At 43.2% G+C, this 26,405-nt stretch overlaps 1 protein-coding gene across 9 annotated transcripts in view; it reads left to right on the top strand.

The window, feature by feature from the left end:
* The window catches only part of CEP112 (centrosomal protein 112), a 323,150-nt gene that overhangs the window by 90,708 nt on the left and 206,037 nt on the right, over positions 1-26,405 (top strand). For all 9 annotated transcript variants that reach the window (XM_055408770.2, XM_088829417.1, XM_055408774.2 and 6 more), the window contains one exon: positions 7,171-7,250. In XM_055408770.2, the coding sequence (XP_055264745.2) occupies positions 7,171-7,250 (80 nt within the window). The remainder of the gene's footprint in view (positions 1-7,170; positions 7,251-26,405) is intronic.

Genomic DNA, 26,405 nt, shown 5'->3' with positions numbered 1-26,405 from the left:
CAGTCGTGTCCGATTCTCCACGACCCCACGAACCGTAGCACGCCAGGCCTCCCTGTCCACTGAGTGGGTGATGCCGTCCAGCCATCTCATCCTTTGTCGTCCCCTTCTCCTCCTTCCCCCAATCCCTCCCAGCATCAGGGTCTTTTCCAATGAGTGTGTGTTTAAAATAACACCTTCTGTAAAGAAAAAGGAGCGTGTTTGCTCACGCTGCAGACGTTCTAACAGTATTTGTATTGAAGGAAAATGTCGCTTAGTGAGTTGGTTTTTGTTTTACCCTTAATTCCATAATCTGCCCCTTTAAATTGACATCTGTTCTTCTTTCCGTATTAACCCTGTGATCTCAGGCCTTGAAGGTCTGCTGCCTCGTGCCCCTCAGGGAATACCCTCTCTGACTCCTGCGAGGACTGACACCAGCCTCACCTCGCTGCGAGCTCTGTAACCTGAGCGTAGAGAGGGGTGCACAGGGCGTTTGTCTGTCAGGTGTTACAGGTGTGCACATCCAGTGACTCGTGCAAACCCAAGTTCTGAGTATCTGTTCGGGAGGAGGAAATGCCGTCTGAGTGACATCATTTCCTCCTGCCGACAAGAATGCGGCCTGAGAGAGGCCAGCATGCTTTGAGGTCAGAGGAGCTCCAGACGCCCCTGGTGTAAGCCCACACATTATCTAATGGTCTTTATTGATCTCTGGTGGCTGTTGCCTGCTTCTAAGATCTCTGAACATAAAACAAATAATAGGTAGTAAAACTAAATGCCATTGTTTGATGAAGTGTCCTAATCTGTTAAATCAGGAAATGGTTAGGCTAAATGATTTTATGAGCGAGGAAACACCTGCCTCCTACAAATAACCTACTACCTGTTTTCCAAACAGGCATCGAGAATTAAAAGATGGTGCTGTTTACTGAAAGAAGTTCACGAGACAGATGTTAAGCTTGTCTGTGCTAAAGTGTGCTAGAACTGAAGTGTCTGCTTATAACTGTTGAAATGCCTACTTACAACCGTGACACATCATCACTGTGTCACCATGAGGTCTGCTGGAGTTCAAAATTATTAGGAATGGTGTTTAGCATGTATATAATTCTTTTAATTAGGTTAAAATAATGTAAAATTTACGTAGTTTTAATGCTTTTGAACTGTGGTGCTAGAGAAGACTCTTGAGAGTCCCTTGTATTGCAAGGAGATCCAACCAATCCATTCTAAAGGAGATCAATCCTGGGTGTTCATTGGAAGGAATGATGCTAAAGCTGAAACTCCAATACTTTGGCCACCTCATGCGACGAGTTGACTCACTGGAAAAGACCCTGATGCTGGGAGGAATTGGGTTGGGAGGAGAAGGGGACGACAGAGAATGAGATGGCTGGATGGCATCACCGACTCTATGGACATGAGTTTGAGTGAACTCTGGGAGTTGGTGATGGACAGGGAGGCCTGGCGTGCTGTGATTCATGGGGTCGCAAGGAGTCAGACACGACTGAGCGACTGAACTGAACTGAACTGAACATATATTGTAGAGTGTTTTCGAACAATTATTGGGAATAATTCTTTAAGAGGTAAGGTGTCTTGAGTGAGGTTTTTCAAAAAATGAAATTGCGCAGTGAAATGATTTATAGAAATCATGGCGCCCAAGGTGCTGCGTTTGTCCCAGTGAGAGGCAGAGGTGGACAAGGTGGTTAGGGAGTACAGTGGGGCGTCCAGGGGTCCACCGGTGAACCTGCCATGTCTCTGCCTCTTTTTGTGCCTTGATGTCTCCCACCATGTATCTGTTTCCTTACATGTAACAAGTCTTTCTTGTTCATAGGAGCACACCTTTTTTGATACCTTCAGTTCTTATGGTGCAAGGGAGTGAAATCTCCAGTTAGTAGATGTGCAGCAAATGTGCTTCCAGCTCCCTAAGTCAGTGTTTATAGAGCACGCCCATGTTGGAGAATATATGCTGTATCTTGACTCTCTGGTTTGTGTTTTCATTGTTTAAATGATTAAAACTCGTCTTTGGTGTTCACAGCTTACAGGAGGGAAGGGACCGCAAGCGGGTCGCTCTGAGGCATGTTCCCCACTGCCAGCGGGGCCCTCGGGGGAGAGGCTGGCAGCAGCGACCCCACTATCTCAGTTCAGTTCAGTCGCTCAGTCGTGTCCGACTCTCCGCAACCCCATGAATTACAGCACGCCAGGCCTCCCTGTCCATCACCAACTCCCGGAGTTCACTCAAACTCATGTCCACAGAGTCGGTGATGCCATCCCGCCATCTCATTCTCCGTCGTCCCCTTCACCTCCCGTCCCCAACCTTTCCCAGCATCAGAGTCTTTTCCAGTGAGTCAACTCGTCGCATGAGGTGGCCAAAGTATTGCAGTTTCAGCTTTAGCATCAGTCCCTCCAATGAACATCCAGGATTGATCTCCTTTAGAATGGACTGGTTGGATCTCCTTGCAGTATAAGGGACTCTCAAGAGTCTTCTCCAAAACCACAGTTCAAAAGCATTGATTCTTCGGCGATCAGCTTTCTTCACAGTCCAACTCTCACATCCATACATGACCACGGGAAAAACCATTGCCTTGACTAGATGGCCCTTGGTTGGCAAAGTAATGTCTCTGCTTTTTAATATACTATTAAGGTTGGTCATAACTTTCCTTCCAAGGAGTAAGCGTCTTTTAATTTCATGGCTGCAATCATCATCTGCAGTGATTTTGGAGCCCAAAAAAATAAAGTCTGACAATGTTTCCACTGTTTTTCCATCTATTTCCCATGAAGTGATGGGACCAGATGCCATGATCTTTGTTTTCTGAATGTTGAGCTTCAAGCCAACCTTTTCACTCTCCTCTTTCACTTTCATCAAGAGGCTTTTGAGTTCCTCTTCACTTTCTGCCATAAGGGTAGTGTCATCTGCATATCTGAGGTTATTGATATTTCTCCCAGCAATCTTGATTCCAGCTTGTGCTTCTTCCAGCCCAGCGTTCCTCATGATGTACTCTGCATATAAGTTAAATAAGCAAGGTGACAATATACAGCCTTGACGTACACCTTTTCCTATTTGGAACCAGTCTGTTGTTCCATGTCCAGTTCTAACTGTTGCTTCCTGACCTGCATACAGGTTTCTCAAGAGGCAGGTCAGGTGGTCTGGGATTCCCATCTCTTTCAGAATGTTCCACAGTTGACTGTGATCCACACAGTCAAAGGCTTTGGCATAGTCAATGAAGCAGAAATAGATGTTTTTCTGGAACTCTCTTGCTTTCTCCATGATCCAGCGGATGTTGGCAATTTGATCTCTGGTGCCTCTGCCTTTTCTAAAACGTGCTTGAACATCTGGGAGTTCAAGGTTTACATATTGCTGAAGCCTGGCTTGGAGAATTTTGAGCATGACTTTACTAGCGTGTGAGATGAGTGCAATTGTGCGGTAGTTTGAGCATTCTTTGGCATTGCATTTCTTTGGGATTGGAATGAAGACTGACCTCTTCCAGTCCTGTGGCCACTGCTGAGTTTTCCAAATCTGCTGGCATACTGAGTGCAGCACTTTCACAGCATCATCTTTCAAGACTTGAAATAGCTCAACTGGAATTCCATCACCTCCACTAGCTTTGTTAGTAGTGATGCTTTCTAAGGCCCACTTGACTTCACATTCCAAGATGTCTGGCTCTAGGTCAGTCACGTTATCGTGACTATCTTGGTCGTGAAGATCTTTTTTGTATAGTTCTTCTGTGTATTCCTGCCACCTCTTCTTAATATCTTCTGCTTCTGTTAGGTCCATACCATTTCTGTCCTTTATCGAGCCCATCTTTGCATGAAATGTTCCCTTGGAATCTCTAATTTTCTTGAAGAGGTCTCTTGTTTTTCCTATTCTGTTGTTTTCCTCTATTTCTTTGCACTGAGCACTGAGGAAGTCTTTCTTATCTCTCCTTGCTATTCTTTGGAACTCTGCATTCAGATGCTTATATCTTTCCTTTTCTCCTTTGCTTTTCACCTCTCTTCTTTTCACAGCTATTTGTAAGGCCTCCTCAGACAGCCATTTTGCTCTTCTGCATTTCTTTTCCATGGGGATGGTCTTGGTCCCTGTCTCCTATACAATGTCACGAACCTCCGTCCAGAGTTCATCAGGCACTCTGTCAATCAGATCTAGTCCCTTAAATCTATTTCTCACTTCCACTGTATAATCATAAGGGATTTGATTTAGGTCATATCTGAATGGTCTAGTGGTTTTCCCTACTTTCTTCAATTTAAGTCTGAATTTCGCAATAAGGAGTTCATGATCTGAGCCACAGTCAGCTCCTGGTCTTGTTTTCGCTAACTGTATATTCTCCATCTTTGGTTGCAAAGAATATAATCAATCTGATTTCGGTGTTGACCATCTGGTGATGTCCATGTGTAGAGTCTTCTCTTGTGTTGTTGGAAGAGGGTGTTTGCTATGACCAGTGCATTCTCTTGACAAAACTCTATTAGCCTTTGCCCTGCTTCATTCCGTGCTCCAAGGCCAAATTTGCCAGTTACTCCCGGTGTTTCTTGACTTCCTACTTTTGCATTCCAGTCCCCTATAATGAAAAGGACATCTTTTTTGGGTGTTAGTTCTAAAAGGTCTTGTAGGTCTTCATAAAACCGATTAACTTCGGCTTCTTCAGACCCCACTATCTAGAATATAGTAAAACCCGGCAGGATCGCCCCGAGAGCCCGTGGGCACTCGGTGCGGATTTGTTCAGTGGAGAGCAGGCACGGCCAGACCCGCAGGCCCGGTCCTCTCGTGTGGGCCCCGCTCTGTGCCGGGCGCTGGGACGTGAACGCAAAAGAGGAGCCGCTCCCCCCAGGAACCCCGGCTCAAAGCCTGTGCGCTGACCCCGGCTCTGCGCCTCTCTCCTGGGTCGGGTTTGGAAGCGGTGGAGCGGGTCAGGGAGCCGCAGCCACGCGGCGGAGGCGTCCGTGGTGGACGCGCTGGCGGGGCCGCGGTGGACGCGCGGTGAGGCTCCTCCGGGAAGGGAGAGGGGTCCTCGGAGAGGGGGTCGGAAGGAAGGGCCGTGCCTGGGGGAGAAGCGGTGTCCGAGGGGGGCGGCGGTGGCGGTGGGCTGTCTCAGCGAGGCGCTCACCCCGCGCGCGGGTTTGATCCCACGCCGCTGGTTTGATCCGTCTGTCTGTCTGCCTACCTGTGGATTTCACTAAAACACGAGGGGAAAAATGGAACAGAATTACAATAGGAAAAAGCCAAAGAATAAGCATTTTTTAGTTAAATAGCCTTCTGTCCAAATGAATAAATAGCTAAATAGAGGTATTTTTGAGGAGTATTGATTCAGTGTCAGAAAAGGTTTGTGACTGTGTATGGGATTGTGTGTGTGACTGTGTGACTGTGTGTGGCTGTGTGTGTGTGGTTGTGTGTGACTGTGTGTGTGACTGTGTGTGATTGTGTGTGTGGTTGTGTGGTTGTATGTGACTGTGTGCGGTTGTGTGTGGTTGTGTGTGACTGTGTGTGTGGTTGTGTGTGTGTGGTTGTGTGGTTCTGTGTGTGTGGTTGTGTGTGACTGTGACTGTGTGTGTGACTGTGTGTGACTGTGTGTGTGGTTGTGTCTGTGTGTGCTTGTGTGTGCGGTTGTGTGTGGTTGTGTGTGCTTGTGTGTGGTTGTGTGTGACTGTGATTGTGTGTGTGTGGTTGTGTGGTTGTGTGTGACTGTGTGTGTGGTTGTGTGTGTGGTTTGTGTGCGTGCTTGTGTGTGGTTGTGTGACTGTGTGACTGTGTGACTCTGTGTGTGTGGTTGTGTGTGTGGTTGTGTGTGCTTGTGTGTGTGTGCTTGTGTGTGTGTGCTTGTGTGTGTGTGCTTGTGTGTGGTTGTGTGACTGTGGTTGTGTGTGTGGTTGTGTGTGACTATGTGTGTGTGACTGTGTCTGTGCTTGTGTGTGTGTGCTTGTATGTGGTTGTGTGACTGTGTGTGGTTGTGTGTGTGGTTGTGTGTGGTTGTGTGTGTGTGGTTTGTGTGAGTGCTTGTGTGTGGTTGTGTATGACTGTGTGACTGTGTGACTGACTGTGTGTGGTTGTGTGTGTGTGGTTGTGTATGACTGTGTGACTGTGTGTGTGTGACTGACTGTGTGGTTGTGTGACTGTGTGGTTGTGTGTGTGGTTGTGTGTGACTGTGTGTGAGACTGTGTGTGTGCTTGTGTGTGGTTGTGTGACTGTGTATGGTTGTGTGTGACTGTGTGTGACTGTGTATGTGTGGTTGTATGTGTGTGTCGGTCTCACTCCTCTCCTGTCTCTCGTGCCCCCAGTTGTGCATCCAGCCTCACCTGTGTGGCCGGCAGGAGAGTGCCCAGTGTTCCCACTGGCTGAGTGACCTCCGGTTGGGCTGTTGCACCCCAGGTGGCTCCTGGGAGGACCCTCCAGCCTTAGCAGAGCTCCCTTCCCTGTTTTAGGTCCCTGCGCAGCGTCCATGCTGGGGCCTACACTGGGCGTGCACATCTGCACGTGCTCATGAAAAGCTTTTGGTGCAGAGGTGCTCACGTGGCCACCGCCTCCTGGCTGCCCACCACCTGTCAAAGGACACCACACTAGGAGAGGGGTGCTAATGGGGGTCTTTCCAGACTCAGGATGGCTGTGTAGATCATTCTGGAAGTAGACGGCTCTTTCATCATAACCTGTATGTGTTTGGGGAATGTGTATGTGTGTGCTTAGTTGCTCAGTCGTGTCCAACTCTTTGCGACCCATGGACTGTAGCCCACCAGGCTCCTCTGTCCCAGGGATTCTCCAGGCAAGAAGACTGGAGTCGGTAGCCATTGCCTTCTCCAGAGGATCTTCCCAACCCAGGGATTGAACCCAGGATTCCTGCATTGCAGGCGATGCTTTACCATCTGAGTCACCAGGGAAGCCAAATGGAGATATTATTTTTTGTATTCTCTTGTATCTCATTAGATTACGTTCCTGAGGTTAATGTGGAATGTTAAAATTCAGAAGTTCTGTTCTTGATTTCTTACATATCCGTTTATTTTATGGGGATTCCACATGCAGGCACATTTAAACAGTGATTAACTTTGACCGGAAAGTTATTGTCAGAAGAATAGTATTAAATGATTATGGTTAACCAAGCCTCTATCTTGAAAAATCTAAATCTAATTTTATATTAAAAATGGATTTAAGATTACTGTTTCATTGTATTTCTCTTTTGAGGAAACTTGATTTGTCTTTTACTAAATATTATGTCTTTTTCATGGCAGATTCATGACTTACAGAGTGAACTTGATAAGGAAAAAGAAGATGCTCAAAAGAAAATCCGTAAATTTGAGGAAGCTTTGAAGTGAGTAAAACTGTAATATATTTAAAAATGCTCTTATTCTAAACTGTGAGCTAAATTAAGTGACTAAAACCCAAGCATTATATTTTTGTCATAACCTTGCTGTGGTTTAGTTTGAGTCAGTTTTCCATCATGAATCTCTATTTTCAGAATTTTATTACTAGCCAGTAAATTTTTTTATAAAAAGGAAAAAAATCAATTGAGCTGTTTTTAAATGATAGGAATGTAAGAAAGAGAGCTCAGCGGTTTCAGATGCTTTCCTCCTCTCGAATGGAAACAGATTAGATTAAAAATAACAATAACAACAATAAGGTTTAGATCTTAGGACATTTAAAAATTCCTCTGTAGATTTTCTGGAGGACTGTGGGTGGTGATGTGTGTCAGTTGTTGAATTTTGAAGTGTCTCTTCTGTGACTTCTTTACACTTTTCCCTCAAATTTACGGATTTTCTTTTGAGCATCTTCTTTTTCCTTATCAAGTTCACTCTGTAAGTCGTGACTCTGCCATGACAAAGACATAAAATTTACGTAAGCCTACACATTAGAATATTTTTTATATGTATTGTATTTGTCTTTTCCAATCATTTACTAAGTTGATTAGGCCTTACTTATCACTAGATACTATCCTGTAGTTTTTAGCTGGAAAATGTTGATATATTCAATAAATGTTGTATTCTCACCGTGTTTCAGACACTGTGTATAATACCTTCCTGTGTTGTAGTCCAGTTGGGAGGATGTTCAAGCCCTTGGGCAGGTACAGTGCAGAGCCTTGAGTGATGAGGACTTTCTTGGAAGAAAGGTCAGGAGGGCACTTGGCCCCTTCCTGACTTAGGAAGAGAGCTCGTTCGGGCGCAGTGTGTCTAGCGGACTCCCAGGGAGTCAGCAAGTTCCATTTTCTGAGCTTTTCCAAATGTCCAAACAGGAATAATTTAGAGAAGGGCCAGGAGGAGCGTCCAGCATCACAGACACCGGGTGTCAGGCTCTCCCCAGGAGGGTCGCGCAGCCGTCCCCGCCTGTTCGTGCAGCGAGCCTTGAGCGGGCGGCACAGGATGTCAGTGTCTCTACTACACCAGGGCTCCCGCGTCACGGGAGCCAGACGACCTCCGAGCAGAACTCTGATGTTCGTGACGCGTTGTCCGATAACCAGCTTGACTGGCAGCACAGCAAGGGCATCTTGCTTGTGGACCAGATGTCCTCCCTTTATCCCTCGTTAGTTCATTGTTGTCCTCCTTAAAATGCCGAGTCACAACTTTGTCTGTTCAACGTTCCATATATTCCGTTCTTTTTTGTTTTACTTTGTCTCTTCTGTGACTTCTTTACACTTTTTCTATTAGTTTATTGATGTGCATTTATTTTATATCCATAAAGGAAGAGATAGTTCCTTCAAGTAACAGTAAATCAACAAATATTTGTTTAGTACCTACAGTGTTTGTATTTTGTAGTATTATGTGAAAAGAAATGGAAGGTTTGGAAGCTATAGCTCAAGACACAACCCTGTTCGTAACAATTTTCTAGTCTGGCTTGGGCATTTGAGGTCCGTAGCATTGTTAAGTATCAAGTTGTTGACATAAGTGCAATAGTGTGGTCTTTTCCTTTACACTGTAAAAAACTCCGGAAGCCTCCCCAGTTTCAGTATACCGCATGAGCCATTTGAGGTCTCAGAGGTGTTCGCCGTAATGCGAAGTTTTACTTGGCGGTAAAGGAAAGTAGTTTAGGCCATTGATAATGCTCCTTGTGGGCCTGTGTCTTCCATCCCCTGTGGGAGATGCCTTTATTTCCACTAAGTGTCTGTGTGACCTTGATGATCTAGCAGCTGGTACCATGGGCGTACTCTGGTCTGAAGTAGGAGAGTAGTTTATTGTGGGGTTTGCATGTCAGAGCAAACAGCACAACCTGGCTATTTCCCTGAAGGAGAATATTCTGGGGGCAATTGCTGCTGCTTTTCAGTCCAAGAACAGTACTAGACCCAGTGGGTCCAGAGACAGTTCCATTTTTCTAGAAGAGAGGTGTATGACATGGAAATCTGTCATGATTATTAACAATTTTTCCGTAATAAAAATATACACAAAGGTGAAAAATCTGACTTTTAGAATGTGGTGGCATCCATCCCCCACCCGCCCACCCATTCTTTCCTTCACTCATAGGGTTGCAGAAGAGGCTGTCAGGGAGTTGGCGATAACGTGGGAGTTAACAGGCTCCTGGAAACATGACATGTGTGTTCAGCTCAGTCCTGGATTCAGAGCGCAGGTGGCACGTCCCCCTCCGTTGGTGTGAAGAGCGACACTGATCTGGAGCTGGCACTTTCTGTAAATACAGCTTCTAAAGCTGATTTGCCTACTGGTCCATGTTTTTAGAAAAGAAAGTTTAAATTTACTCTCCTACTACTTACAACTTTTGTTCAACACACATATCCTAAACATTTTTTTGCTTTCTATTTCATTTTTGATGCAGAAAATATTTTAGAGCCCCTTGTAACAAAAAGTATCTGAAACTATAACTGTAAATGGTGTGAATTGCATGTGTTCATTTTTCAAAGATAAATAATTAAATGAGAAACTGAGTGATGAATGGGAAACCGCCACAGGCCACAGAATAACTTGGTGTGACTCTTTGAAAGACTAACATGAAGTATGTTTTGTTTTTTTTTTGGAGAAGTTAACATCTATGAACAACACGTGTAGATATTTGTACGTTTACAAAATTTGATTTCTAAGTTTTGGGTGTTGTAGAAATAATAGAGCATTGTTCTGAGAGCTTGTATAAATTGACTATTCTAGAGCAATCTGTGAAACCTTGTGAAGTCATTTTCTTGGTTGATACCTTTTTCAAAGTCCTCTGTGGCAGTAAAATGCAGAACTGTCTCTAAACAGGTTTATTCTGACCCATTTTAACTTTTTTTGTGTTGTCAGTTGTAAACGTAAGTATTTCTACTCTGACACTAGTATATCTAAACTTTCAGATTTTTAGTACTGAAAGTGAATAGTGGTGATTTCACCAGAACATACTGCATAGGTCTTCAGGGTTATGGTTATGACTGACCCTACAGGAAGCAAGCCCTTGTTCAACTCAACCGCTGTTTCCGTCGGTCAGGCCCTAGCGCAGGGCGCTGCGTATTGCTGCCCACAGATCACGGGGCTTTCACAGAGACCCTGCGGGATTGTCGGGGTGGCTTTCCTGCTTAGCTTAGCATGAGCTATTCCTGACCTTATTTTATTTACAATAGTGTGAAATAGATATTTTGCCTCCTACTGAGCAATGCATTGTTGGGATTCCTGCATTGTTTGTAAAAGTAGAAATTTTGTAATCAGAGGGAAATGCAGTGTTTCTGTCCCCCAGAAGCAGTCAGCTGGACCCTCTGAGTCCATGACGTCCTTGCAGAGCTCAGCCGCCCGAGGGCCCCGCTTCATCTTGCTGCTCACCTGGCTTCCCTTTGCTGCTTCCCGTCGACTAGATGTTCAAAGTGCGCCATACTCCTCTTTGAGGGATTTTTTTCTCTGTTCATGTATGGAGAATGAAAATCAGTGTTTTCTTCCAGAGGCTGACCCAACAGAATGTCTTTAAACCTACTCGGCTCTTCCTTTTGGAGAAAATCTGTCTTAGGGATTTAAATACAAAGTCTTATTTTCATCCTGGGGTTTCTATCTAGAATTTCTTTCCTTTTTTTTTTTTTAGAATGTTACTGATATTTTGTAGGGTTGATTCCATTTACATAATGGTGAAGGCAGGAAAATAAATGAGTGATTTTTTTAGGGGTTACTTCAGCAAGTGAATATTTCCTGTGTTTATAATACAGAGATACAGTGAACTTATTACAAGAAACAGCAAATAAAATATCTGTATTTCTAAAACAGACTGAAATGGCTTACAGTATAAATAGAGATTAACGTATAATTGAAATTAAAGTGTAATGTAAGCATGTAAAGTAGGATGGGTATGAACTGAAATGAAATTGCTTCTGTATTGAAATTCCCAGTTCACCTTGAGTGGAACTGTTTCAGGTGATTTGGGGAGGTGCGGGAGCTTCGTGGAAGAGCGTGGACTCTGGCTCCAGCTCTCGTGGGCCCAGGTTCCAGCTCCGGTACCAGCAACTGTGTGATCAGTCTTTACCTCCATCACATGACCCTTCCTCCTAAGGTTGTGAGGAGACTTGGAACAGTTATTGCAGGGCACCTTAACAGCGTCTGCTGTGTGTCAGCTCTTACCGCTTTCTCTCTATCTTGTGGAGGAGACAAGTTCGTCAGAAAAGGTGATCTTACCTGGCATGTTTTTTTTAACAGCTTTATTGAAGTCTAATTCTCACCCCATAGAATTGCTTAGTTTCGCCATATAGCTCACTGATATTTAGAAATTCAGAGTTGTGCAGCGATCACCATAGTTCAGTTTTAGAACATTCTCATCATCCCCAAAGGACTCCTCATGGCACCAAATTTTAGAAGGATAATATCATGATTGATTTTTTTTTTTCTGAACAAACAGAATATGTAATAAGGGACAAGATCTTCCATACGTTATTTTGCAGAAAGTGCTAACTGGCCAGTTCTCGTTATGACCCTCAGTAAAAGCTGACATCACAATGTTAAGATGTGCTTTTGCATTTTGTGGAGACTTGAGGGTGTAGCCCAATATGTTCCTTCCAGGTTAACAGTCTGACGTTTTACCTTTGATACAAGGTTGCATTTAGAAATCATATTGTGCATGCGTGTGTGTGTGTGCACGCGTGCGTGTGTGTGTGTGTGTAAATGCACTGAAAGCGACCTGGGAATACATATGTACCTGAGTGTTTGGGGTGATGTTCATGTTTTCCTCTTTATGTTTCAGTATAGTTTGAATCTTTTCTGATGAGACTATTGCATGGTACTTTGGTAGCTTAAAACAACAGTAAAGAAAAAAGAAACCAGGGAAGATTTTCAAAGGTTATGATGGTTATCCTTAATTGTTGAGAATATGGAATTTGAAAAATTTTCTCTACATTTTGCATATTCTGAAATCAGCATGTCCAGAAACTCCTCAGAGCCATGAGGACTGTCAGCTTGCTGCATGTCCCTCAGTCCACATGCGATGGGTCAGGCTGTGAACAGTCTCTGAAGATACGTGAGCTCTAAGTATCTGGGCCTCTTGATGAAGGTGACAGAGGAGAGTGAAAAGACTGGCTTAAAACTCAACATTCAAAAAACTAAGGTCATGGCATCCAGTCCTATCACTTCATGGCAAATGGGAACAGTGACAGATTTTATTTTCTTGGGCTCCAAAATCACTGCAGACGGTAACTGCAGCCATGAAATTAAAAGACGCTTGCTCCTTGGACGAAAAGCTATGACTAACCTAGACAGCATATTAAAAAGCAGAGGCACACTTTTCCAACAAAGGTCTGACTAGTCAAGGCTGTGGTTTTTCCAGTGGTCATTTATGGATGTGTGAGTTGGACCATAAAGAAGAGTGAATGCCGAAGAATTGATGCTTTTGAACTGTGGTGCTGGAGAAGACTCTTGAAAGTCCCTTGGACTGCAAGGAGGTACAACCAGTCCATCCTAAAGGAGATCATTCCTGAATATTCACTGGAAGAACTGATGCTGAAGCTGAAGCTCCAATACTTTGGCCACCTCATGCGAAGAACTGACTCATTAGAAAAGACCCTGATTCTGGGAAAGATTGAAGATGGGAGGAGAAGGGGACGACAGAGAATGAGATGGTTGGATGGCATCACTGACTCAATGGACATGAGTTTAAGCAAACTCCGGGAGATGGGGAAGGACAGGGAAGCCTGGTGTGCTGCCGTCCATGGGGTCGCAGAGAGTCGGACACGACTGAGCGACTGAACAGCACCACGTTGCAAAGTGGTCCTCACATGAAGTCTGTTCCGTCTGTCACCACGCAGTCCTTGCAGCGTTACTGAGCGTGTGCCCGTGGTGCTCATGGCATCCCCATGTCTCACCCGCTTGTAGCTGCACTCCTGCCTCGTTGTCTCCGCCGCCTGTCCGTCCACCCCCTCCTCCCGTCTCCTCTGCCAGCCGCTGGCTTGTCCTCTTATCTGTGAAGCCTGTTTCTGTTTGTTCTGCCGTGTTGGTTTGTTTTGGTTTTTAGCAAACTGCAGTGAGATGTCACCCCACACTTGTTAGCATGGCTATTATCATAAAGACAGGGATGAACACGTGTTGCTGAGGATGTGGATTAAAGGGAACTCTCACGAAATGTTGGTTGGGATGTAATTTGGAACATCCACTATGGAAAACAGTACGGAGGTTTCTCAAAAATTAAAAAGTGAACTACGATACGATCCAGCGGTTCCACTTCTGGGTGTTTATCTAAAGAAAACAAAAACATAATTTGAAAAGTTATGTGCACCCCGGTGTTCATAACAGCCTTATTTACAGTAACCTAGATATGGAAGCAATCTAACTGTCCATCAGTAGATGAACAGACAAGAAAAATGTGTATACACACAATGGAATATTATTCAGCCATAAAAGAAGGAAATCTTGCCATTTTTTTACAACATGGATAGACTTGGAAGGTATTATGCTAAGTGGAATAAGTCACATAGAGAAAGACAGATGTATGATTTCACTTAAATGTAGCATCTGTTATACCATTTTAATTGCTCTGAATACAGGTTAAATCTTGAGCTTTAGTAGAATGAGAATATCCTCTTCCAGATTCTGTTCTTTTTTTCTCCCACATTTCATTGTCTATCTCCAGATAAGCTATTCTTAGCCATTTGCTCTTCTATTTCAAGTTTAGAATTAGGTTTTATTAAAATTTTGTTGGGATTTTTATTATACTTTCATTATTGTTATAGATTATCACAAGTAGAATTAAAATTTTTACTATATTTTATTTCCTATATTTCTCTTTTCCACAAATAGTATTTTTCTCCATTGATTTATCTATTTTAACATCTTTTAGTAAATGTTGATAATTTTCCCCATGTTTTACATATTTTTGTTAGATTGATTCTTTCATACCTTCTAGTTCATGATACCATTTTGTATTTTTATCTTTTTTAAAATTATGTTTTCTAAGTAATGGATCTAGCTGAGCAAAAATCTTCAATACATTTTTAAAATACTGAACTCCTTCATCTGGCACTTTTGCTGAATTTATTTTCAGTGTTTTAGGTTGAAGGTTTTTGATAGACACCTTGTTTCAGGTTAAGGAAACTTCCTTGCATTCCTAAGAATTCTTTATATTTTTAGAAATGAATGAATATTACAGGGTATCAAAAGGTTTTTGTTTTTTTTTTATGACCATATAATTTTTTAAAAAGTTCTACTTGATTAGCAAATTTTAGTATACTAACACATATATATGGAATTTAGAAAGATGGAAATATAACCCTGTATACGAGACCGCAAAAGAGACACAGTTGTATCGAACAGTCTTTGGGACTTTGTGGGAGAGGGTGAGGGTGGGATGATTTGAGAGAATGACATTGAAACATGTATGTTGTCATATGTGAAACGAATCAGCAGTTCAGGGTCAATGCATGTTACAGGATACTCGGGGCTGGTGTGCGGGGATGACCAAGAGGGAGGATAAAGGGAGGAGGGAGGTGAGAGGAGGGTTCAGGAGGGGGAACTCATGTACACCTGGGGCGAATTCATGTCAATGTATGGCAAAACCAACCAATATAATATTGTAAAATAAAAAAAAAAAATAAAGATCAAAAAAAAAAACCACGAAAAAAAAAATTTTAGTTATACAGTACAATGTAATCAACCACAGTTATCTTTATATCCTCAGACCTTATTAATCTTTAAGTTAAAATTCGTGCTCTTTTAAAAACCAGTCTCCCCCTATTTCCCCTACCCTCGGCTCCAGGCGACTACTGTTCTACTCGTTTGTGTGTGTTCAGTTTTTTTGAGTACAGTTGATTTACAATGTTGTGTTAATGTACGTTGTACAGGAAAGTGATTCAGCCACACATGTATGTACAGTCCTTTTTGTATTCTGTTCCATTATGGTTTATCACATGATATCCTGGAGAAGGTTTTGTGTGCACTTGAGAAGCACGTGTGTTTTGCTGCTGTTGACACATGTATGTACAGTCCTTTTCGTACTCTGTTCCATTATGGTTTATCACATGATATCCTGGAGAAGGTTTTGTGTGCACTTGAGAAGCACGTGTGTTTTGCTGCTGTTGACACATGTATGTACAGTCCTTTTCGTACTCTGTTCCATTATGGTTTATCACATGATATCCTGGAGAAGGTTTTGTGTGCACTTGAGAAGCACGTGTGTTTTGCTGCTGTTGAATGGAATGTCTCTTAGGTACATCTGATCTAATGCATAGTTCAAGTGCAAAGTTTCCTTATCGGCTTTCTCTCTGGCTGGTCTGTCCATTGTTGAGAGTAAGGTTGATATCCCTACTGTTATTTTATTGTCTATTTCTCTCTTCAGATCTGTTAATATGTACGTATTATATATTTCTTTTCCCCTTGTTAGGCTCCTAAGCATTTACTGCTGCTGTACTCTTTTAATCAGTTGACCCTCTCATCATATAATGACTTTCTTTCTCTTGTTACAGCTGTCGGCTTCAGGTCTCTCCTGTGTGACAAAGTACATCTGCTTCTGCTGTATTTTGGTTTCCATTTGCTGAGGATTATCTCCTTTTACCCCTCTACTTTCAGACTATGTGTACTTGAAGCTGAAGTGAGTCTCTGGTAGGCTTAGTTATAGGCAGCGTATAGTTGAGTCTGTTTTGTTTTCTTAATCCTAATTCATATGGCCACTCTCCATCTTTATTTACATTAGAGTATTTAATCCATTTACGTTTAAAGTAGTTGGTGACAGTTATGGATTTACTGCCACCACTTTTCAAGTTTCTGGCGCTTTGTAATTCCTTCGTTCCTCTCGTGCTGTCTGCCTTGGTGATTGGAGGACTGTCTGTCTCTCGTGCTGTCTGCCTTGGTGATTGGAGGACTGTCTGTCTCTCGTGCTGTCTGCCTTGGTGATTGGAGGACTGTCTGTCTCTCGTGCTGTCTGCCTTGGTGATTGGAGGACTGTCTGTCTCTCGTGCTGTCTGCCTTGGTGATTGGAGGACTGTCTCTCGTGCTGTCTGCCTTGGTGATTGGAGGACTGTCTGTCTCTCGTGCTGTCTGCCTTGGTGATTGGAGGACTGTCTGTCTCTCGTGCTGTCTGCCTTGGTGATTGGAGGACTGTCTGTGGTGCTCTGCTCTGACTCCTTTCTCTTCATCTCCCACGTGTCTGTGGAGTCCAACCCCCGTGCTCCGCAGGGAGGAGCTGGGAGTGGAGGCCGGGGGTTATGGCAGGAGTGTGTGTCCTGCGCCTCCGGACCCGGCCCAGGTGTGTCACCGTGGGCCCATTGTTCCTGTGCCCGTTATGAACTGCAGTCCTGTGGGGCTTGTAAATGCAAGGCCTGCTGCTGTCAGAGCCGGGCAGCGTGTGGGAGCGGCGCAGCCAGTTTCTGGATTTCTTTAGAGTGACTCCCTCTGTGCGGCTGTCCCTTCAGTGTGTCTGCTGGGGGCGGGGCCTTCTCGGTCCTCATCTCGGGGGATGCCCTCTCTCCTCAAGTGCTTTTTCTTCTTCCTGAAACTGTCCTCTCTGTGCTTGCATGGCGCCAGACGCATCCGATGGTTTTCTCCCTTCTTGACTGGAGGCTCTTTTTCAATCTCCTTTGAACTGAGTCCTCCTTTCCCACCAGGATTCCAGGTTTCAAAGCTACCTGGGTTCAATCCTAGATCATCTCTTTTTCTGTGTGTATGCCCACTTCTTAAGTGATCTCATAAAGCTCTGTAGCCTCAAGTACCACGCATTTAGTAAATCTCACCTCTTTATCTCTGGCCCAGAGTTCTCTGTTACACTCCAAATTCTTCTGTTCAACATCTTTATTGAGTTATTTTTTTAACAGTTCTTTCCACATCCATTTAAAAAATCTTTTATCATTCCTTCATATTTATGATTTTCTTTACTATATTTTTTATCAGTTTTTTTGTTCTCTGAGTATGTGTTTAAGATGATTTATAGCATTATTTATTTTATTTTCTGTACCTACATTTCTGCTCTTTTAATTATGAAATTTTATTGTGCTCTAAATTTTTCTCTTTTTAAATCCATTTTCATCTTAATCATTCCTTGTTTTAAATGTTATTGATATTTTAAATCTTAGCTAATTCTTAAGGCTTGACCCCCTGTATCATTAAGACGGTCATCTGTCTTTCCAGTACGTCCCAGGTTTTCTGATGTTTTCTTCTGGATATTATAGTAGTAGGTTTTTCTTCTGTGTGTCCAGCATGTTTTCCTCCCTGGTTCTGTTCCTGGCTGATGCAGAGCTTTCAGATTCTGATGATGCTCGTCTGCACCGTTCCTCAGTCTTGAACCGGGTACACTTTGTTTGGTCCTGATGACGGATTTATTTAGCAAACACATGAGTTTCTGCTTTTGTAGCTGCCATCTGAGATCAGTGTGCTGCGTGTTTGGGTGTGGATCGTTTCTGCCCCGTGCTGACTTGCATGCCTGCCATGTTCTCTCACAGATACGCAGGTGGGTGGAAAGAAATGATTTGTCAGCTGACCTGAAGTTCCAAGTTTCTGGGAAAATATCTCCTAGAGAAACTTCGCTTTACTGATGAGATATGTTTTCACAACCTGTATGATGAGTATCTGCTTTTTCTGAAGGAATGTGAACCCATAGTTCGCAGTATATTTTGAATTCAGGTTTCTTCTTTTGTGTCCCCCTATATTGCTTTCTTTATGGAGGTTACGGCCCTGTACGTGCAGTGCATTACCGTTTGTCCGTCTCTTGCAGTCTGGGCGTCTTCTGGGAGTTCCTGAGTCTGAATGGATACGTATGAAACATCAATCTATGTTGCTGTGTAGCTCCCTTTTCAAGGAAGAATCCCAGCTACCAAAATATTTCATTCTTTTTCAGACGCAGAATCTTTGACCTGAGGAAGGAAGGAAGGATTTCTCCCTTCCTAATTTTTCAGAGCTTCTGTTTGCTGAGGCCAGTGTACACCCGCTCTCAGGTGGACCTGTATAGCTCTCTGTTGTTTTTAACAATCCACTTCCATTGGCTTTGTATTTATTGGACATTCTGCTCAAGTGTTTTCACTGAGTTGTTTGTTTGTCCATCTCGTTCTTGCTATTGGGATTTTTAAAATATTTTTCCACTTCCTCTTTGTAGGTATGTTAGTAAGTATTTAAGAGAGTCTGTTCAGGAGATGGTAGCCAGATGTCACTTTGTGTATGAAGAAGAAACCTGTTCTTAACATATTTTTGATAGAATTCTTTTTGAAATGTAATATACACCCTCCCATCCATTTTATCCTTGCCTAACGAAAACAATTTTTGGCAAGTTGGCGTCATCATTTTTGGAATCAATTATTGTAATTTGGTGTAGATTCAATTATAGATTAGTTTGTGTGACTAAAATCTAAACATGTAGTGACCTTCTTGTGACCTTAAAACTTGATTTTTTTTTTAAAGTCCTTGATCTCAGCTTGCTCTGTGGTCTTTGCCTCTTTTTCAAGAGGACAGCGTGCCACGTGGAGCTGTGTGACCTCCTGAGCTGTGCAGCACTGTTAGCCTTCTGCAAAATTAATAAGAGAATCAAAGGCTGACTCAGATCTCCCAAATGGTTTTTTTTAACTCCAGAAAATCATCATATTCTCTGTTGCCATGAGTGTTCTTTGATTTTTCACACCAGTGAGATATGCTTTATTGATATAATAGAGCACAGCCGGCTCCTTCTGAGCTTTTACCCTTGTTTTAGAGATTCTCGACGCTGTTCACGCGGTGCATGGGGCAGCCCTGTCCTCACTCCCCGTCACCTCGTCTCCTTCCAGGGCCCTGTCGCTGACACCGTGACGCTGGCGCCGTTTCTACCCTGGCAGCTCCAGTCTCAGATAGTCTCTACAGTTAACATCCACCTGGCAGCGTGTTCATGTCCAAGTCACGAGGTTAGAAGCACACCGACCAGCTTTCTGGAAGAAAGACTGTGTCGGAACGTAGTTAAACGTAGGTGCGTGAGTGCCGGACGTTCCCACCCTTGAGGAAAAGGCTTCCGTCCTCGCTGCGTTTCCTCTGTGCCTTCCCAAGTCACAGTTCCCCAGGTTTGAGGTCATGAAATTTAACAAGAGAATTTGAAAACTGGAAGCTTTGTTAACATTTGGATCCTCTAGTTTTTATTACTTGATATAAAATTTACTCATGTTAGGTGTGGAATACACAAATGTCAAGGAACTTTGAAGAAACCTTCAGTAATTTGAACCATATATCTCTATTCTTAGTGAAAAATGAAAACACCCCAGAGGAGGTTTTATGTGGAGTAAACCAGGTCTGGAAATGGTCTGTATTGAAAGACCTGACGGCCTTTTGATGTCTGATTCTTTGATTTGGCCTTTTCTCTGTAAAGGGGTGCTGTGTGACTATAATTAGAAACATTTCACGTTCTTTACCTGGGAGTTAATTGCTCCATAATTCGCTGTATCGTGAGTGATCATATAACTTTGCTTGGTAGTGGGGTTTGAAGTTATTACTGAGGAGATGCTCCCTGTGCAGCAGGGAAAGTTTGGTCACACCCCTAATGGGAAGTCACTTGTCTTGCAGGTTTGGCTGTGATGTGAACCTATATTTATTATATATTTAACATATCCCATGTAATATAATAGTTTGGTTTTCTTGAAAATTGTGCCATTATGTTTGAAGTTGGAAATTATGGATAAGAGTTGGACTGTGAAGAAAGCTGAGCGCTGAAGAATTGATGCTTTTGAATTGTGGTGTTGGAGAAGACTCTTGAGAGTCCCTTGGACTGCAAGGAGATCCAACCAGTCCATTCTAAAGGAGATCAGTCCTGGGTTTTCACTGGAAGGACTGATGCTAAAGCCGAAGCTCCAATACTTTGGCCACCTCATGTGACGAGTTGACTCACTGGAAAAGACTCTGATGCTGGGAAAGGTTGGGGGCGGGAGGAGAAGGGGAGGACAGAGAATGAGATGAGTTTGAGTGAACTCCGGGAGTTGGTGATGGACAGGGAGGCCTGGCGTGCTGTGGTTCATGGGGTCACAGAGAGTCGGACACGACTGAGCAACTGAACTGAACTGAAGAATAAATAAGATAAATAATTAGAAACCTGTAAATAAGTAAGCACTTTGGCCACCTCATGCGAAGAGTTGACTCATTGGAAAAGTCCCTGATGCTGAGAAGGGTTGGGGGCAGGAGGAGAAGGGGACGACAGAGGATGAGATGGCTGGATGGCATCACCAACTCGATGGACATGAGTTTGGGTAAACTCCGGGAGTTGGTGATGGACAGGGAGGCCTGGTGTGCTGCGATTCATGGGGTCGCAAAGAGTTGGAGACAACTGATGGTGCTGGAGAAGACTCCTGAGAGTCACCTGGACTACAAGGAGATCAAACCAGTCCATCCTAAAGGAAATCAACCCTGAATATTCATTGGAAGGACTGATGCTGAAGCTGAAGCTCCAGTATTTTGGCCACCTGATGCAAAGAGCCGACTCATTGGAAAAGACCCTGATGCTGGGAAAGATTTAGGGCAGGGGGAGAAGAGGGCAGCAGAGAATGGGATGGTTGGATGGCATCACCAGTGCAATGGACATGAACCTGGGCAGACTTCGGGAGATGGTGCGGAACAGTGCGGCGTGGCGTGCTGCAGTCCGTGGGGACACGACTGGGCAGCTGGACACAGCAACCGAGTGGAAGGCGCTGCCAGAGTTTGACATCTCGTCTGTCAGGTGACGGGAGAAGCACTCGGCTTTGCACTGATACAAACACTTGCATCATCTTGAGCACGGCTACCTCTGTGCTTTGGGAAGCTCTGAATGTCATGTTCTTCTCGAAAACAGCTTTCTAAGTGTGGCTGCCGGTGGCGGTGGGGACCCGTCTGTTCTCTTTTCTGCTTGAGCATCTGAAACTACTTTCGATGGGGAGCAGTCAGAGTTTCCATTTTATTGTGAGCATTCCTGAGCGTCAGCGGGTGTGCTGACACGACCCTCCTCCCAGAGGCAGGGTGAGAAGCGCGGAGAACGGACAGAAAGCTGCGGCGCCCTTGTTTCCAGCTGAGGAGGAAATGTCTGGTCTCAGCCCCTCTCTGTGGGCACGTCTTCATGGAGTTCTGCGCTTCTTCTCGCGGCCTTCGAGAGTGTCTGTCTAATGTGACCGTCAGGAGGCCTCCCCGGCAGAGACAGTTGTGACACTGTTTCACACAATAGGTTTAATTTGGAACATGAGATCTTTAGGCTTTCGGATGATTTCTTCAGGAACTAAGTTTGCAAAACTCGTACTTTTTGGCTTCTTGAGTTTTACCGTAATCAAGATTGATTTTAGCAATGGGATGTGGTGAAATAAATGTGATCGTGACGAGGAATTGATGCTAATACAATATAGCAATACTTTGTTTAATGTTTTATGCTCAACAAATGATTTTAAAACACATTCCCTTAATGTAGCCTCAGAAGAACTTTGTGTGGTTGTTTGTTATTATCTGCCATTTCCTGAGAAATTTCAAGGAGGGGAAGCAGTGTAGCGGGCCTGGCTCAGCCCTCTTCTCGCCCAGGAGGAGCTGACTGAGGCGCTCACACTCTGGGCCACTTGGGGGCGGCGGGGCCAGAGGACAGTGTAATGCATGCGGCCCACAGGGGCACTTTCAGCAAAAAGTGGCATCTTGTGATTAAAGGAAAAAAATGTCGTCGGTGTGAGTTTCTCTCTTTCCCTCTAGAGATAATCACGCCTTTCTTGTTCACATTTTATGCTTTTATCACATCTTTTAAAGGCTGTTACCTCCTTGAAATGATACCTGATTTTCATTAGGAGGAATTCTCTTCAAGGAGAATTGTCTGTTCCCTATGCAAATAGACTTTTGATAGTCGTAACCGAGTAGTGGAATCTCAGATTAGTCCCATATTCTGACTCCCACTGTATGTGCTTTAACATAGAACATTGTAATTCCAAAAAAGATTTCACACACTTTTCTTTTTCAGACTTCTGCTTTTAAGGCTCTAAATTGTTTTAAGAAATGCTGAGATTGTATCCTACAAAGGTTTATATGTCCTGTTTTCCTTGTGATTCATTTACAAGTATAATTAGTTCTTGATCTTCAATATGACTTATTAGACAGAAATTACCTAATGGTGTGTTTTCCGCTTTCCAAATAAATGACCTTTATCCCCTCTCAGCAGGCAGAGATGGGAAACAAGAATGCGTGCATCCACACGCATGGATGTGTGTGTTTCTATTCACAGACATATACCAACACACATACCTACCTCTGCTTCTATATTTAGCTAAATATATACGCATCATGCTGCTGCTGCTGCTGCTGAGTCACTTCAGTCGTGTCCGACTCTGTGTGACCCCATAGACGGCAGCCCTCCAGGCTCCCCCGTCCCTGGGACTCTCCAGGCAAGAACACTGGAGTGGGTTGCCATTTCCTTCTCCAATGTGTGAAAGTGAAAAGTGAAAGTGAAGTCGCTCAGTCATGTCTGACTCGTAGCGACCCCATGGACTGCAGCCTACCAGGCTCCTCTGTCCATGGGATTTTCTAGGCAAGAGTACTGGAGTGGCTTGCCATTGCCTTCTCCGATACGCATCATGAATTCACACTAATTCCAGTTCCAGGGGGATGCCACAGGTTAGCATCTCCTTGTGTGCCGTTCCCTTCTCTGACAGAGCGAAACCTGACTTCCGGTGTATGTAAAGTTGTTAGCTCAAAGCTTGAATTCCAGGAAGTGGTTTTTGAATCGATCACCCATACCTCTGGGAAGAAGAACCCCAAAGCCGTGTTTAATTCTCCTCCGCGCTCTCTTGTCCTGGGTCGTGTGGCCCGAGTGCCGTCTTCAGAAGTTACCCTGGCCGCTCCTCCTCTCTCTGCGTGGTCACGTTACCGACCATCGGAAGTGTGACCAGGCTTTCATGGTGGTGATTCACCTTAGAATTTCCCTCCTCCGTCCTGTTTTATCCTTTCCTTTTTAGGCAGTGGAGCACGAGCATGGTTTTAAGAGTCAGCCCTGAACTGCAAGGCGTGACTGCAGAGCTGCGTCCCCCACCTCTGCTCTGCCCCCAGCGCCCCTGCAGATGGTCAGCCTCCTCCGTCTCTGGCTGAGCCTCTGTGTGTGTTTTGCACAAATGAGCTCTTATGTGTTTATCTCACGATTTTCTCTTCATTCGTACACTTTCCTTTTTCCCTTTATTAAAAACTGGAACTCAGTCACTGCTTCTACATCAGCACAGTATACCAGTGTGCAGATGAAGCTTAGTTTATGCAACTGCTGTCCTGCCTGTGGACCTGGAGATCGTATCCAGTATTCTCAATGACGAATGATGCTGAAAAGAATAACCGAGTAGATATATATTTTTATATTCTTTGACATTTATATTCAGGGTAACCTTAGAAATGAGAATGCTGGGTGAAAAGACAAACATGTTTGTAGCTTTGTTGAGTATTGCTAAAGTCCCCTTCATAGAGTTCGCACTGATTCAACGTCTGCTGGCTGCGTATTAGAATGACTTTTGACTTACAGTCTTCCAAGTAGAATGTGTTGTTCTAAGTTTTTTGAAGTTCTGTTGGTGATAAGCAGTTTCTCAATATTGTCTTAGTTTGCTTTCTCTAAGTGAGAGTAAACATATTTTCATATGTGTAAGGGCCGTTTTAACAGGCTTATTGAGTTATAATTGAAACAGTAATTTCATGTAGTGTCCAGATTCATGTTTTGAGGCGTGTTCACTTGTGAAGCTGCCAACACAGAAAGATGTCGGCATGAGCACAGAATCACCCCCACGTCTCTGCTGCCCACACTCCTGCCTCGCCGCGTGCCGGCAGCCCTGAGTCTCCTTTCTGTCACTGTCACTGTAGTTTAATTTCTAGAATTTTAAGTAAATGGAAGCACATTGTTTGTTTACTCTTTGGGCCTACCCCTTTCCCTTGACTTAATGATGATGAGGTCAACCCATGTTGCACTGTATATCAGCAGTTCTTTCTTTCATACTTTTGAGTAATACTCCATTATATTGATACACCATAATTTGTTGATCTGTGTATCTGCTGATGGACATTTACACTGTTTTCACCCTTGGGGCCATTGCAGATAAAGCCTGTGATAAAGACTCTAAAGCCATAGGTAAAGTCTATGAACATTGGTGTCCAGGCCTTTGTATAGACATCTGCATTTTGTTCTCTTGGATAAAAACCTGTAAGTCACATGCCTAGATCAGGGAGGTGGGAGGTGTACGTTTGCCTCCTTGAGAAGCTGCCACACTGTTCTCCAGAGTGGCTGTGCTGTTTCACACCCCCGGCTCGTTTAAGACCTCTAGGTTCTCCGGATTCTTGTCAAAACGCAGTGTGACCATTGTTTCCACTTTCACAGTTCCAGCAGGTATGTACAAGTAGGTAATTGTGGTTTCAGTTTGCATTTCCCTGGAGACTAATGTTGAAAAAACTTTTTGTGTCTTTTTGTTGTGTACTTTGGTGTCTGTTCAAATCTTTAACCTGTTTTTTAACTGGATTGATTATTTTCTTGTTATTGAGTTTGGAGAATCTTTTGTTCATATTGGATACAAGTCTTTTGACAGCTAGATGGTTTGTGAATATTTTCTTCCAATGTGCGGCTTTTCTTTTCATTGTTTTAATAGTTGCTTCCAAAGAACAGGTGTTTTAAATTTTAATGAAATTCAGTTTATTTATCCTTTTATGGATTGTGCTTTTAGTGTGTCATAGCTAAGAAATCTTTCCCTACCTCAAGACACAAAGGTTTTCTCCTGTTTTCTTTTGGAAGTTTTATAGTTTTTCATTTTGCGTATGCTGGGAAGTATGAATTGAAATTTTTTCTCTTTATTTCATAAAATTGCCTTCTTTTCCTTTTAATAAACATGCAATCTGTAGTGATCTTCATTCATCACCTTTCTTTCATAATATTGTTAATTTGTATTGTTTCTTTTTCCAGATCAGTCTGACTACAGTTTTAGGAATTTTATTAATCTTCTCAGAGAGCCAGATTTTTGTTACACTGATTTTTGTCTAATGTTTTCTCTTCCTATTTTATTGATTTCTGTTCTGATTATTTTTTTCTTTCTCCCACTTACTTTATGTTTGATTTACTATTCTTTTTCTAATTCATTATGGTGAAAGCTGATGCCATTGATTTGAAATCTGTATGTTTAAATTTTTTTATATAGGTATTTAATTTCTATAAATTTATTATTATATAATATAATATAAAAATATAAAATATAATTTATATTTAAAATTCTATAATATATTTATAATTCTATAAATTTAATTTCTATATAGGTATTTAATTTCTATAAAACTTCCTTCAAGGTTTTTGTTGATTGTTCAGTTGCTCAGTTGTATCCGACTCTCTGCAGCCCCGTGGACTGCAGCACACCAGGCCTCCCCGTCCTTCACCATCTCCTGGAGTTTGCCCAAACTCATGTCCATTGAGTCGCTGATGCCATCCAACCACCTCATCCTTTGTCTCCCTCTTCTCCTCCCATCAATCTTTCCCAGCATCAGGGTCTTTTCCAGTGAGTCAGCTGTTCGCATCAGGTGGCCTGAGTATTGGAACTTCATCTTCAGCATCAGAAGCATCTTTTTAATTTTGATATGTTTTTTGTTTGTTTTCATTAAGTTCAAACTGTTTTATAACTTCTCATTTTGTTTCTTTTTTTGACCCATACATTTGCTAGAAGAATGTTATTTAGTTTTCAATTATTTGGGGGTTTCATAGAAATCTTTCTTATATAGCTTTTCAGTTTAATTCCACTGTGATCAGAGAGTATGCATTGCATGACTTGACTCTTTTTGAAATGTTTGAGAATTGTTTTATGTTCCCAGATATAGTCTATTTTTGCCAAGTATTCTACTCTTGAAAGTAACCTGTTTCTGCTGTGGTTGGATGGAATGTTCCGTAAGTGTCAGTTAGGTCATGTTAGATCTGTAAGTTTTTAATTTTAGCTAAAGTTGTAAAGGTTTTGGCACCTGTTTCTTCAGACATTCTCCCACCCCGCCTCTCTCTGGTGTTCTCCTGTAGAGACTCCAGGTGTGCGTGTGGTAGGGTACTCATGCTTCCCTTCCTTTTCACTACTCTGCCTTCCTTTCTGTGCTTTGTTTTGGCCGGTTTCCAGCTTCCCTGGTGGCTCAGAGGTTAATGCGTCTGCCTCCAATGCGGGAGACCCGGGTTCGATCCC

This window comes from Moschus berezovskii, chromosome 20 (genome assembly GCF_049115385.1).
Source record: "Moschus berezovskii isolate FMDL1 chromosome 20, NW_MosBer_1.0, whole genome shotgun sequence".
Taxonomy (NCBI): Eukaryota; Metazoa; Chordata; class Mammalia; order Artiodactyla; family Moschidae; genus Moschus; species Moschus berezovskii.
This window is presented reverse-complemented; position numbering and strand designations above follow the sequence as displayed.